At 42.4% G+C, this 13,832-nt stretch overlaps 1 protein-coding gene across 1 annotated transcript in view; it reads left to right on the forward strand.

Annotated features, from left to right (window-relative positions):
• The window catches only part of LOC307261219 (roundabout homolog 1-like), an 84,534-nt gene extending 71,891 nt beyond the window's left edge, over positions 1 to 12,643 (forward strand). Inside the window, exons 12-29 of the mRNA XM_080041707.1 lie at positions 238 to 404; positions 928 to 1,049; positions 2,692 to 2,926; positions 3,516 to 3,637; positions 4,087 to 4,258; positions 4,602 to 4,799; positions 5,557 to 5,583; positions 6,304 to 6,343; positions 6,549 to 6,703; positions 6,878 to 7,240; positions 7,641 to 7,763; positions 7,854 to 7,989; positions 8,942 to 9,097; positions 9,500 to 9,963; positions 10,354 to 10,491; positions 10,585 to 10,806; positions 10,900 to 11,036; positions 11,475 to 12,643. Of these exons, the coding sequence (XP_079897833.1) occupies positions 238 to 404; positions 928 to 1,049; positions 2,692 to 2,926; positions 3,516 to 3,637; positions 4,087 to 4,258; positions 4,602 to 4,799; positions 5,557 to 5,583; positions 6,304 to 6,343; positions 6,549 to 6,703; positions 6,878 to 7,240; positions 7,641 to 7,763; positions 7,854 to 7,989; positions 8,942 to 9,097; positions 9,500 to 9,963; positions 10,354 to 10,491; positions 10,585 to 10,806; positions 10,900 to 11,036; positions 11,475 to 11,489 (2,992 nt within the window). The 3' untranslated portion in view covers positions 11,490 to 12,643. The remainder of the gene's footprint in view (positions 1 to 237; positions 405 to 927; positions 1,050 to 2,691; positions 2,927 to 3,515; positions 3,638 to 4,086; positions 4,259 to 4,601; positions 4,800 to 5,556; positions 5,584 to 6,303; positions 6,344 to 6,548; positions 6,704 to 6,877; positions 7,241 to 7,640; positions 7,764 to 7,853; positions 7,990 to 8,941; positions 9,098 to 9,499; positions 9,964 to 10,353; positions 10,492 to 10,584; positions 10,807 to 10,899; positions 11,037 to 11,474) is intronic.
• Positions 12,644 to 13,832: the final 1,189 nt, after the last annotated feature.

The following is a 13,832-nucleotide window of genomic DNA, read 5'->3' on the forward strand; positions in this document are numbered from 1 at the left end:
ATACTTGAACATACATTTACCAAGCTTTACGGTGGAGTCAGCGAATCTAGAGAATGCTTGTTGTCAAAATCACTTTTTGTCAGTATAAGTGAATATCTCCTCACGATACGCTACGTGTCCGTACATAGAGTGGGTCGAAAATAAATCCAGTGTTATACACAGCCTAGGCTCTGTAAACGGGCTAGCTACGGTTCCTTGTGTCCATGTGTTACCATGTCTATCACCTTTCCCTTGCAGTTATACACTGGGCAGCAGATGGGTGACCGTAGCACAGCATATAACGAGCCAGACCTTTGTGCTGAAGAATCTGAAGTCTGCCACCATCTACCTGTTCATGGTCAGAGCGGTGAATACCTACGGCCTCAGTGACCCCAGCCCAATATCCGAGTCCATCAGAACACAAGGTCAGTGCGTGTGCTTTCAATAGTTTGTTTTGTTTTGTTTTGTATTTGCTTTACTTTATATTTTAAGTTATAGTGTGTAACTTTTTTTATTTAAATGAATGTCGGTTACATTCAGGTCATCGCCAAATGAGTTGACACAAAGTTGATTAAGCCTATCAGCTACACAAAACACTCTGTGTATTTCTCAGCATGGCAGTGTTCACAAACTGGTTTCGCCCCCTGACACTGTCACAGGATCTCCGAAAAATCCAACGAAACGCCCACAATTTTTTTCAGTTGTTGATTCTACTGCTAAGAATAAACCTAGACGTACAGCAGAAGGTTTAAAACCCATGCACGATTGACAAAGACTTACTTCATGTAGATGTTCCGACAGTCTTGTTCTAATGACTCAGAATTCCTCATGGGGGCGACAGAAGTTACGCACTACTATAGCTTTGACAGATATCATTAAAACTGGCTGCATTTGTGTTTCAGTTCATTGTTGCTGTCTTACCTGAATTCATTCCTATTGTACCAACAGACAGCACTTCCACCATGCAAGGAGTGGATCACCGGCACATCCAGAGGGAGTTGGGAGATGTGGTTATTCACCTGAACACACCGACTATCCTTTCATCTTCTGCCGTCAGGGTGCAGTGGATGGTAAGGGGGGGAGCATACCCTGATGATTGTCTTTCACACAGTCAACATGTGTGGCTACATGTAGTCGACTCTGACACAGGGTTGGACACAGAGCACATGTAGCAAAACAGGTTGACTATATGTCAGAGTCAGGGTAAATGTGGGAAAAGGTCAAACGTGCAATTCCGCCAGTAAATGTAAACACATGCTGTATACTAACACATGATTTAAAAGCCAAGAGGTTATGGATTAAAAAACAAACGCTGTCTATGAAATGGTGTACCATATCACTGTTGATAGGTTGACTTTTTCTCATGAAACATAGAATAGATCCGAATAGTTCAGGAGGAGCATCTCTAGGCCCTAAAGATGCAGTGAGGGAATTGGGAATTGCCGTTTTTCAGAACATAATTGGTAGAAATGGTATAAAACATCCACAAGTATGTTTTAATTACTGTTGACAATAAAAGTTAGTGTTTTTTTATTACCTTAGAATCAACGTTCTATATCTACATAGGAGCGCCACCATGTTTCTTCAGTAGCAGAGAACGGACAAACTCAATGGCCTCGTTTTTATATACAGTGGGTGTCCTGGGGAAATGCACCTGTTGGAAGAATAAGTACATTTGGGGTTGAAACGGAGCTTTTGCAATCCAGAACTTTCACCACTAGATGATGCCAAATTACTTCTACGTATATTACAAACTGTATCTTTTAAACATTGTGCAAGAAAAATGGAGCGTTTGAAGATTCATTGTATGCTAATATAACATTTGGTTTTGGGACTCTTAACATTAAATAGCAGGTAATAAATCCACTGCCCAGAGAGGGGGATTTATCTTCAGTGAGATATTGGTTCCAAACACATAGAAAATGTATTTTGCGGCACTTTGAAAATGTGTGCGTATACCTCCACAGAAATATTTTAAGGCACCTTTTTTGTCCTAATTATGTGGTTTTAATGGAATATGCTTAATCCTCTCCTGGCTTGATTTGATCCAGAACCACGCTGAGGGGAAACTATTAATGACCTCATGTTGTGGCTTTCAGGGAGAATTCACAGATATGAGGAAATGTTCATCTGTATCGCCCTGAAGGCAAAGGGCAATTAAGTGAGTCTTAACAGATCCCTCCTGCAGGATGTTCACTCTCACACAAGATGAGGCTCCATCCTCCTAAAATGTGTTTCGCTTTAAAGGTGGACTCAGTGATTCTGGAGAATGCTTTCTGTCAAAATCAGTGAATATCTTCATATTTCCGTATTATGTGTGCGCTGGATTTTTTTCTTTTTGTGTTAATGCACAGCCTATGCTCTGTAAACTGCTGTGTAAACAAAGGGGATGTAAACAAAAGGGTCCCACCATAGCTGGCAACATGCCTGTTTACAGAGCCTAGGCTGTGTGTTAACACCACATTTCTTGCAGCGCAGGTAGGGGATCGTGAGGAGATATTCACCGATTTTGACAGAAAGTGATCTTGACAACAAGCGTTCCCCATAATTGCTGACTTCACCTTTAACTCGCGTACACATACTATTATGAACCTCAGAAAGAACTTGCAGCGCAGCGATATAAAAGCTACAGTACAGTGAAACACTGCAGCAAAGCCACAGTCACATGCCTTGACATTAATGCAGAATGATGTATCTGTGCATCCCCACTAGGTGGAGCAGCAGTCCCAGTATATCCAGGGTTACAAGGTGCTGTACAGGGCATCTGCTGAGCACGGCCAGCCAGAGGGCCAGTGGAGCGTCATGGAGGTACGAGCCCCCCGGGAGGACGGGCTGGTGATAGGTCAGCTCAAGACAGGGGCCATCTACGAGTTCAAAGTGCGGCCCTTCTTTGACGAGTTCCAGGGAACCGACAGCGAGGTGAAGGTGGTCAGAACGTTGGAAGAAGGTGACTTACCTGGATCCCTGTAAAGTTGACCAGTTTAAAACGTTGTTGAAGACTCACTTTTTTTTTGCATTGGCCTTTAACAAAAGTTGAGACTTTGACACTCCTCCCTTTTTTTCCCTCATGTATCTTATATGTTGTTTTCTATTGAATTTTGTTCAGCACTTTGGTCAACTGATGTTGTTTTTAAGTGTGCTATAGAAATGAATTTGACTTCTTCTTTCAATTATGCACATTTTTTGGGGGGCGCCCCAGTGGCTCACTCGTAGAGCGCATACCATTAAGGCACAAGTACTTGTCGCAGCAGACTCTGGTCCAGGTTTGACTCCGGCCCGGGCTGTTTACTGCATGTCCTTTTTCCCCTACTCCATCCCTATTTTTACTCTGTGCTTGAAGGTATCAAATAAAGGTTAAAACACAAAAAAAATATCTAAAAAGGAAATGATTATAAAAAAAAAGCCATTTATTACGTACGTTTCTGTGTGTGAAAAGTTGTTAATAGATGCATAACCTTAAATAGATGCAATACATCATGAGATGACAATGTGTTTATGTCTGCATGGTAATGTCTGTATGCTTCATTGTCTTAAAGCCCCCAGTAGAGCACCCCAGGGCGTTACAGTGACAAAGAGTGATGCCAATGGGACTGCCATCCTCGTTGCTTGGAAACCGCCCCCAGAACGGGAAGAGGATGGAGTCATCACGGAATACAAGGTAAGAAAAGAAGGCCCACACTCTCACCTGTGAATCATGTGTGTCCCAGTTCAATGTAGAGTCAGCGATTCTGGAGAACACTTGTCAAAATCAGTGAATATATCCTCACGATACCTCTACCTGTCCGTACTGTGTGAGCGCTGAAAAAAACCCACTGTTAATCCACAGCCTAGGCTCTGTAAACTGATATGTAAACAAGGGGGGGACCATGGTTAGTTAGTAACATGCCAGTTTACAGAGTGTAAGCTGTGTATGTGTACATTTATTTTGCAGCGCACACACACACACACAATATGCCTATGGACAGGTGGGGTATGGTGAGGAGATATTCACTGATTTCGACAAAAAAACTATTTTGGCATCAAGCATTATACAGGGTTGCTGACTCCAAATCTCCAAATCAGGCAATCAATGTCATCTCATCTGCTCCTCGCTCTTCCCCTTGACAGATCTGGTGCCTGGGTAACGAGAGCCGCTATCATGTAAACCAGTCGGTGGATGGCGCAACCTTCTCTGTGCTCATTCACAGTCTGGCACCGGGGATTCGCTACAGTGTGGAGGTCGCGGCAAGCAATACGTGCGGACCGGGGGTCAAGAGTGACGTCACTTTCTTTCAGTTAGGTGAGAGTCCTCCCCAAAAAAGGGAGTGTTCATTTGTTAAGGTGTCACAAAACACTGTCAATTAGAATGTCATGTTGAAAACTTGTATGATGTTTCCTATCCTCTTTTTCATTATTCAGTGTTTATAGAAATGAAAAAACAACCATATTGCCCTTACCCTGTCATTACTTAGCTAGTCAGATTCCAACTTTAGTTTTTGAACAATGCTTTTGTATCCGTACGCCCATCGACGTTTGTATACTCACTGAAATCTTAATGTATACTCCCTTGCTTACGACTGCTGGCGTTTCCCATACACTTATAAAGTGTGGTTTATTTCTGTCTGTCTTCTTTAACCGCTTAGACTCTGCAGGCCAGATGATGGACATCAGCGAGGACAGGGACACGTTGTCTCAGATCTCAGATGTGGTGAGGCAGCCGGCGTTTATTGCGGGCATTGGCGCCACCTGCTGGCTGGTCCTCATGATTTTCAGCGTGTGGCTGTACCGTCACCGCAAGAAGAGAAGTGGCCTCAGCAGCACATACACCGGCATTCGCAAGGGTGTGTATTTCACTGTTCTGTGTATATTTTCAAAAGGCAGATAGATGTATGTATGTAGGTCTGTGTATTATGCTAACTATATACTCCTAAGTGTGTATCTTCAAAACAGGTCATACTGTTTCTGGTGTGGGTCCATTTGAAGGTTGTTTTGACTGTAGAAGGGATCAAAGCATGTTGTTTTGTCACCACACTGAACTGCAGTCTTCATCACAGTGATATTAGGGAATGGCTTTCAGACGCTGATAAGCAGATCACATCAAAAGGTTGAGAAAAAAGACTGTGGTCTAATCTCCCTTTGACTTCAGAAATCCATTTGCATTGGCGGCCGTGCAGACAGTCAAAGGCTGACCTTTTAGTCGCTCATTTGTAGAGTGTCATTTCCCCTCAACCCAGCACAGTTGTTAGAGGCACGGTCCTGTCAACCTGCCATTACCACGTCTGCTACAATATCGCTGTTATTGTTCCCCCACTCTCTCTGTGGTTGCCTGTCACCCCCATTAACCTTCACCTGGACACTGTTGTCAAAGACAGAGGCAGATAGCATGTGGTTATTTAAATGTTTTGTACGCATCAGTTTTTCACTCAAAGAGATACGTCCATCACACATCACGCAGCAGAGAGTACAGGCATAGACAGACACAACAGAACATTATAGTGTGAGAAACAAAGCACATAGCTGTTATAATTGTACAGTTTATTGAAATTATTTGAGACTGCTCACCTTTCTCCCTTTTTCTATCTTTGTCTGTCCCTACAGTTCCGTCATTCACCTTTACACCAACAGGTATGTACATGCACATGTGATTATTCGGCTGTTATTTGTGATATAATGTATTTGTAAGTTTTTTTTTTAAATATTTGTATTCAGTTCAAGCATTCAATATTGCTCAATGCTAAAAGAACATATACATTACATGGGATTTTAGAAACATCTCATCATGATATACAGTCAAATATTAAATGATTATTCATTATGAAGAATATACATATAAAGAACAACACGTTTTAATAGCTAAGTATTGCTTCATATATACTACATGATTGCGGTAGTAGTATGTATAAATAGATATGTTGAAACTAATTGTGGATTTCAATGTCCATAATAAAGCAACAATGGGCTTTTCCCATAAACATTTCTAGGATGAAAGAGCTGCTCCTTCAGGTTTCAATTAATTAAATACAGACAATATGAAATGTCATCTTCTAAGGGGGAAGTTTCATTTGTTTGTTGTTTTACAAGTCAGTGTTTCTGAATCAGTTGTGGAGTTGTGTTGAGATCAGTGAAGGTGCAGGCAATTATTTGTGTTGTCTCTCCGTGCACATTAAAACACAGACTGAGACTGTGTGCTCACTGATGGAAGCGTGTTTTGAAGTGAGTGTAGACTTTTGGCTTAAGATTTTTTTGCTTAGAACCTCGTTCTGCCTTTCATGCTTTTTTCCTTTCCTTTGGCACTTCCACTTTTTTGACTGCTCATCAAGGCGCTTTTTCTGTTTCTCTTTGCAGTCGCATATCAAAGGGGAGAATCGGTGTGCAGTGCTGGCAGGTGAGAGATATTTATGTCCCTTTGTATTATACTAGAAAGACATAAAAACAGAGCACATGCACTTACATTTGGCAAACACTAGGGGGAGGTGTCTCCCCGCTCTAAACAGTGAACAACAAGCATCCACACCCCTTGCTCCTTCATGGGTAATATATATGAGAAGAGCAGGTTTTGATTGACAGCCATGTTGCCCTCCTCCTTGCAGGCCTGGCCTTCTCAGCATGGGTGAACCTCTCAACCAGCTGTGGCTCCCGGACAATTGGCCAAACGCGTGTGCCAATCACAAGGACTGCAGCATCAACTGCTGCAATAATGGCAACGGCACCAGTGACAGCAACATGACAACATACAGCCGGCCAGGTGAGTGCAGCAGGACTGGGTTCATCTCACAGTTCAGGTATATTGGGAGCCTCCGAGATTAATATTGTGTGTGTAATGAAAAATCAAATAACCACCAACCAGTGCTGAAGCTACAGTATGTGACATGTGCTCTTGCCGTGTTCAAGTCCTCGGTTTCTTTGTTGTTCTCCTCAGCTGACTGCATAGCCAACTATGGAAACCACCAGGAAAACAAGCAAGGGGGCCATCTTGGCTCCGAGGCAGCCATTTACAGCGATGTGAACCTCTCCAACAAGCTCAATGAGATTAAAACCTTCACCAACTCTAATATGTGCTACGCAAGTCCAGGAGGAGATTCAGCCTATGAACCCATACCCTACGCCACCACACAGCTCATCCAGGCCGGCATTAAGAATAAGGCCATAGCCGCAGGTGGGGCCATAGCAGAGCCTATGGACATGCCTTGTTGGAAACAGCCCCCCATCCCGCCTCCAATACCAAAGGAGATGGCAGCACAGATGCAGTATAATATAATCGAGCAAAATATGCTTAATAAAGGTAAAGTAGGCCTAAAGGGAGATTGAGCGATTCCGGAGAATGCTTGTTGTCAAAATCGCTTTTCGTCAAAATCTGTGAATATCTCATCACGATCCACTGCCTGTACCTGTGTGTGCACTGCAAAACAGCATGTCGCTAGCTACCGTGGGCCCCCTTTGTTTACATACCAGTTCACAGAGCCTAGGCTGTATGTATAAACACCAGATTTTATTTCATCGCAAACACAGGACAGGTAGCGGATCTTGGGGAGATATTCACAGATTTTGAAAAAAAAGTGATTTTGACAACAGTACATTTCCATTATCGCTAACTGCACCTTTCAATTTGATTGCTTTTGCACCGTTTAAAAAAAAAATTGAAAACAGACAAGTGCTGCAAATGCTTTCTTCTTTGTCTTCAGATCATATTCAAGGAAGTGAAGGAATGGTCCATCCTAAAACCATCCCCTACATCCAGGCCCGCGATCATCACAGCACAGGAGGCTCACACCACAGCTCAGACAGAGGCAGCAATAGCACCTCAGGTACAGTGAGGCCAACAGCCACTCTGTAGATTAGGTGGTGAACGTTAATAGTGTTTTTCCTTCATGGTTTTTCTTCTTTTCCTTTCTCAGGGAGTCAAAATCAAAAGAAGGGAACGCGGGCCCCAAAGACCCCCAAACATAATGCAGTGAGCTGGGGAGAAGCTCTGTCTCCTCCTCATGCTAATGCCTGGGGCTGTGACGAGTACAGCATGCCCATGGAGAGGAGGTATGGATGGAAAAAAGACACTCAGCGGCATGTACTTCTATACAGCGCACACTAATATAGAGAAATACATAGCTCCTGCAGTAGGTACTGCCCAATGCATAAGCTAAACCTAGCAAAGCTGCTGAATGTGTCATTTTAAACAATATAAGACGAGGAAGGGATCAGATTGACACACATAATAGCCTAGCAGGACGGGCCATCAAACTCAACAATGATTTTTTTTTATCTTCAGGGTGTCTCAAAAAGGGTTTTGAAGTCATATTCTTTCTCACGTAGCATTGCCTAGCTCTGACTGTACGAAATACACCATTGTTGAGTTGTTTGGAAAGTATGGAATCCATATTAACCTCTAAAGGCAATTTGTATAAGAGAAAATCACTTGAGCATATTCACTTACACTCACATACTATGATTGTTCTTTGCGCGTGTCTTCCAGTCAACACCAGATGGTCACAAACACCCAGCACATCTGTACCAGAAAAAAGTTGAGCTTTTCAGATTACAGTACTGCCAGCCCCTCAGACAATAATGATAATAATAATATAATTGGAGGTATGCTGTGAACACCTGCAAACCTTCTGCCAAAACATGGTGTTTTTTGTCACAGCCGACACTTTCCAGCAAACTAATTATACTTTAGATGTTTGTCATTGTCAGGCAGCCAGTGTACTATGATTGCAGGTTTCACATAATTGAAATGACTTAATGAAATGCACGATGAACGGATCAGAAACAGTTGGCATTCAAGACGTGTGCAGTGTTTCAGCAATTAAAAAAAACAGCTTATTGTTCAGCTCTGTATGTTTTCTTAAGAAGGAAATTTGTTGCGATTTAAATGAGGGCAGGGGGGATTTGCATTGATTTCTAATGGGCTGTGACTAATGTGTCAAGACCGCCAGCGCCCCTCATTCCTTTAGCCATTACCTCATGTCAGTTGTCCTTATCCAATCAGGTTTGATGCAGAGCAAAGAATAGAAGGCTGCCCTACTCCACCAATCAGAGGGGCGGCCTCATCTGCCGCTCCTGAAGTGTCCTATAGTCACCCACCAATCACGTCACCCCAGGGAGACCTGAGCAATGGCCTGCACGATGGAGCCGAGCACCTCAGGTAAGCAGATTTAACCTTGCTGACACCGCAATCGATCATTTTGCACTGACGCTACAAATTGTGTCAAGACTGCACAGAAATCCTTAAAGATCCCCTATTATGCTCATTTTCAGGTTCAAAGTTGTAATTTGGATTTCTACTAGAAACTGTAGATTCAGGGGTATCTGGGGGTGTGTGCTGTTCACAGGTGGAGGTGGTGCTTAGTTGGGATGATAATGGGGGGTGTGGCTTCTCCCCTTGTGACATCATATGGGGTAAAAATCTGAACATGGTTTTTGGGCACAGGTTTTGAGTAAGGCAGAGGTGGATGAGGGACCCATATTAATTTTGAAAAAAGCAATAAAAAGTGCATTTTACATAAAAGGTAACTTTTAATGCACTTTCCATCTCACACACACACAGCCACACCGGCCCTCTTTCGCCAACACACACCTACAGCTCCATACCGCTCTGCCTGGACACGGATGGACAAGGAGAAGATGAGGAGGAGGAAGAGGAGGCAGAGGAAGAAGAGGAAACAGACGCAGAACCGGCTGAAAGTCACTACAGCCAACACCATGACCCACGGCACAAGCCCACGCAGCAGCAGCAGCTGCAGCAGCACCAGCCCTCTCCCCACAAGCTGCTCTTCCCAGGGCTGGAGCAGACCCCTGCCTCGAGCACGGGGGATCTGGACAGGTCTGTCACAGGCTCCATGGTTAACAGCTGGGGCTCGGCATCCGAAGACAACATCTCATCAGGCAGGTCCAGTGTGGTCAGCACCTCGGAAGGGTCCTTCTTCACCGACGGGGATTTCAACCAGGCGGCGGCCTCTTCTTCTAGGGATATGGTCGGTCTCAGAATGTGCAGATACCCAGAGGAGTCAGGTGAGAAGGCTGTCATTTAGTACATGACATCACTGAAATATATCCAGACAATTACTACATTATATTGGATTCTTACAGACACAATTCCAATGTCCCCAGATTCCCAGAATAGATGAAGCCAACAGTACTGCATTTAGTGAGCCCTTGACTTTTTACTCTAACACCAACATGGGGTATATATTTAAAAATATCTGACAGCAATTGGTCTTTGGAGGATTAATCCAAATGACTTTGGCTTTTGACCTTTCTTCTAGCACCACCAGCAGGTCCTCTTTTGTCTGATCAGTATTTCACATCTGAACAAATTCAAGGTTACCTTTTATTTACGTTACATTTAATCTGATCTAAACCATTGATATCTATGCTCAATCTGGGTGATTTCAATTTCAGGCCGGCGGCACCAGCGGCCCAGCAGCCCCATGTCCACAGACAGCAACATGAGTCCTGCCATAACACATAAACGGCCCAGGAGGCATAAACAGAACCAGTCCGGTCACCAGGGCTACCAACCCAAAGATGTCTACGATGGTAAAAAAAGACTTCAACCAAGAATCAGATAAGAAGTTTACTTTTTCTTATAGCCAAATGAAAAATAACTCTCTGGCTTTTTTTTCCCCGCAGACTCTTGCATGCCTCTACACTTCTCCAGTCAAATGTCCCACGGTGAATATAAAGTGAGGGGGGCCACGCTGCCTCGGATGGGCTCCGGGGACACGCGGGGCAGACGGGGCAGCACCGGGACACACCGGGTCAGAGAGGCCACACATGAGCCCAGAGAGGAAAAGGAAAAGCACAAGACTCCACCGGGAGGAAAAGGAGGCAGCAAAAGCCGACAGCACTCAGGTATTATTGATGCAACACTTTTTAAATAAGGGATAGAGTGAGCAGCCACATTTAAAAAAAAAATAAAAACTTTCTCGCTCGTCTCTCCTTCAGAATTTGGGGACATCTTTTTGTACAGTCGTCCCTCGTTCCCGTCAGGTCAACCTCAGAGGGAGCCCGATGAAAGCAATCCGTCCAGCTTTATGTCATGTGGAGACTCCAGGACCAAACAGAGAGGACAGGTAGAAGAGGTAAACCACCAATCAGATACACAAACCTCTGTTGTATATCATGTCTTTTATTCTCCGTGACACTAGTTAAAAGGTGGAGTCAGCGATTCTGGAGAATGTTTGTTGTCAAATTCAGGGAATATCTCCTCATGATTCACTATATGTCAGTACTGTGTGTGCGTGGAAAAACACTCTAGGTTTACTAATCAGCCTAGGCTCTTTAAACTGTTATGTGAATAAAGGACATGTTTAACAAAGGGGGCCCACCTTAGATGGCAACATGCCCATTTACAGAGCCTAGGCTGTTGATGAACACTGGATTTTTTTTTCAGCGCTCATACAGCTAGCGGATCGTGAGGAGACATTCACAGATTGTCTCCAGAATTGCGGACTCCACCTTTTTTTAAGTGACAATTCAAGTACATGGAACAAATCATGAGACTTGTTTTCTTTTCACAGTTTCTGAAAAGCTAAGGAGCAATGCCGAGCACAAAAGGAAATTTCCCACAGTTGCTTCAGACGAAGGACTATGACCTTTTAGGATTATGGAAAAAAGACTCCACAACACATGCTGTTGTTTTTTCTACTTCAAGTTTCTCACTAGGTGTTTGAAAAAAAAAGAAAAAAGAAAAGTGCCCTCATCTTTAAGTCTGTGGACTTCAACCTGACGCACTGTTTTTTTGTTTGCTTTTTTTTGGGGGGGGGGGGGCGACCGTCTTCGAAGTGCCCGAGCCACCGGTTGCTGGGTAAAGTTAGATGAATGAACATTTTGATGGCGGTCTTGAGTGTCTACGCGAACATTTCTCCATTGCGACTGCTTGATGCGGTCCATACATGATCCTTGCCTTTTGACAGTTGTCTTCTTCTTTGACTGTAAACTATTATTCAGCCATTGCCAGCCATCTTGTACATTCTTTGAAATTGTTTACTGCCACAGAAGTGCTTCAAAATTCAATTTTTATATATCAGTGTTAATGTTTTATAAGTGATGTACATCTCTTTGTCTTTGTATTATTTTTGTTCTACTTTGGTTATAAAAGCACAATCACTTGATTTTATTTTTAAAAATTCTATGTCATTATTGTATGAACATTTCAGTCTGGAGGAAAATCTGCCTTTGGAGTGTCGTTAATCACGAGGAAAAAGGATTGTTGATTGTGATTGTGCATTCAGTTGCGTACATTTGAGCTGCTTTCATTCCGATTTAAACTATCTGTTGTGTGTGTACTGAGAGAATTGCATGCAGATTCGCCTGTGGGTGTTTTTTGTACCGAACATCTTGACTGCTTTGGGATGGTCAACAAAAAATTGGTCATGGACTGGTTCCATTTATGGTTTTTCTACACCATTTCAGTTAGTCCTGTGCTCCCTTGACCCTGTCCATAACATCTGCAGTAGGGCTGGACAATATGCTTAAATTATTATTATTATAAACCTAAATTCACTCATTTTACAATTAATACAATTGTCTGAATCACATATATACTTATAAAATCTACAACAAGAAATATTAAGAGGCCAGTACAAGGAAGTGAATATTATCAGGTGTTGAGAAAATATATCTATTGTTTATGTATAGTTATGAACTTAATTGTACATTGTGGCTCTAGATTTTGCTCATATTCTCCAGCCCCATTCTGCAAGTTATATTATGAAAAATAATTGTCACTTTAACTCCTCTGTTTGAATAAATCTTGCTGTTTCTTAAGCAACAATAAGAAATCATTTTGAAACTCATTCTTTTAACGCAGTACTGTGTTGCCTATCATCTACACACATACCTAACAAAACGGACGCTACAAAGAAAAAAATATGTGATTAGTTCAATGTTTCCTTGTCCTTCCCTCTGCTCTCGACCAAATATGACGCACATATCATGGAACCCATTTATAAGAAATGGATTTCTTAAAAAAAAAATATTCAAGGACTATTGACTATTTTTGAACGCACGGACGTCACATGCAGCAAGGCTTAGAGAGGTGCACGGAAATCATGTCATGAATGTATTTTTTTCTTTTTCTCCTGAACCACTCATTTAATAATTCAGTTCACTCAGTGTATGATACAAGAACAACTATGAAATGGATTTGTTGTGTAACATGTGAAAGTATACTGGACAAAGAATGAGTAATGGAAAACCTTCAATCTTTGGTATCAAGTTAGAGGTTCTTTTTTTAAAAGGTGCTACGAGGGACTTTTCAAGAATTAACAAAACCTTAAAGTTCCTTGGAGCACCTTTACATAAGCCTCAGTGAGTCAGACCATGAACTTTTATATGTCTGACAGCAAAGCAAATCAAATGTAATGTGCAGAATCAATGCCAGCCATTCTTAGGATTTTTGTAGATTTCATTGGAAAAGCTTGAAATGTGTTGCAGCATTATTAATAATTAAAACATCTTCAGAGATATTTTTGTTTTACCATTTCCAACCATGTTTTTGCTGAATGTCCTTCAGTTCGTTCCCATAGGCAAACCAGACCATTTACGTTGTTTTGAGGTGAGGTGGACCAAGCAGCATAGGAAAACTAGAAAAAGCATTTCAGGAGGAAAATGCGCGTGAATGCTGGAGGCTGAAAAAGCTGACGCTAAACTGGATAGCTGAAGTAGTATAAATATATGTCATTATATTAGAACTGCAGAACAACTCATCAAACAAAACATCGAGGCTTCAATTCTGTATGTCACATTGTTAAAAATATGTTGAACTTTGAGCACCACAGGGCTTTGCTGAAGGTGAACATATAGTAGTCAGGTGGATAGAGCTAAATATGACACGGTTTCAAAATATCAAATAGGTGTTTTTGACGAAGTCTGAA

The sequence above is a fragment of the Ammodytes marinus genome (assembly GCF_949987685.1).
Source record: "Ammodytes marinus genome assembly, chromosome: 14".
In the NCBI taxonomy this organism is placed as follows: domain Eukaryota; kingdom Metazoa; phylum Chordata; class Actinopteri; order Uranoscopiformes; family Ammodytidae; genus Ammodytes; species Ammodytes marinus.